Consider the following 277-nt stretch of genomic DNA (forward strand, 5'->3'; position numbering starts at 1 on the left):
CAACAGGGCGCAGCCCGTCGATGGAAAAGTTCGCGCGGCGGCTGCGGGCGGCGGGCACATACTCACTTTCTCCGCTCGTCGGCCAGAAGGCGAGCGCGGCGGCGAGAAGCAGGAGCGCCCACAGCGAGGCCAGGGACCCTCCTCCGAGGGGCGACTTCATCCCTGCGGCTTAGAGCAAAACTCTCCTCTCTCAGCAATAAAAAAGGGGTGGGGAGGGCGAGGGACAGTCACCGGCGCAGTCTTCGCCCCCTTTTCCAAAGGCGAGGCCGACGGAAAC

At 65.7% G+C, this 277-nt stretch overlaps 1 protein-coding gene across 1 annotated transcript in view; it reads right to left on the bottom strand.

Moving 5' to 3' along the window:
• IGF1R (insulin-like growth factor 1 receptor) overlaps positions 1-271 on the bottom strand; it is a 117,571-nt gene extending 117,300 nt beyond the window's left edge. Inside the window, exon 1 of the mRNA XM_014545431.1 lies at positions 67-271. Coding sequence (XP_014400917.1) covers positions 67-160 — 94 coding nt within the window. The 5' untranslated portion in view covers positions 161-271. The remainder of the gene's footprint in view (positions 1-66) is intronic.
• Between the last annotated feature and the right edge of the window lie 6 nt (positions 272-277).

This window comes from Myotis brandtii, unplaced genomic scaffold (genome assembly GCF_000412655.1).
Source record: "Myotis brandtii unplaced genomic scaffold, ASM41265v1 scaffold409, whole genome shotgun sequence".
Classification (NCBI taxonomy): domain Eukaryota; kingdom Metazoa; phylum Chordata; class Mammalia; order Chiroptera; family Vespertilionidae; genus Myotis; species Myotis brandtii.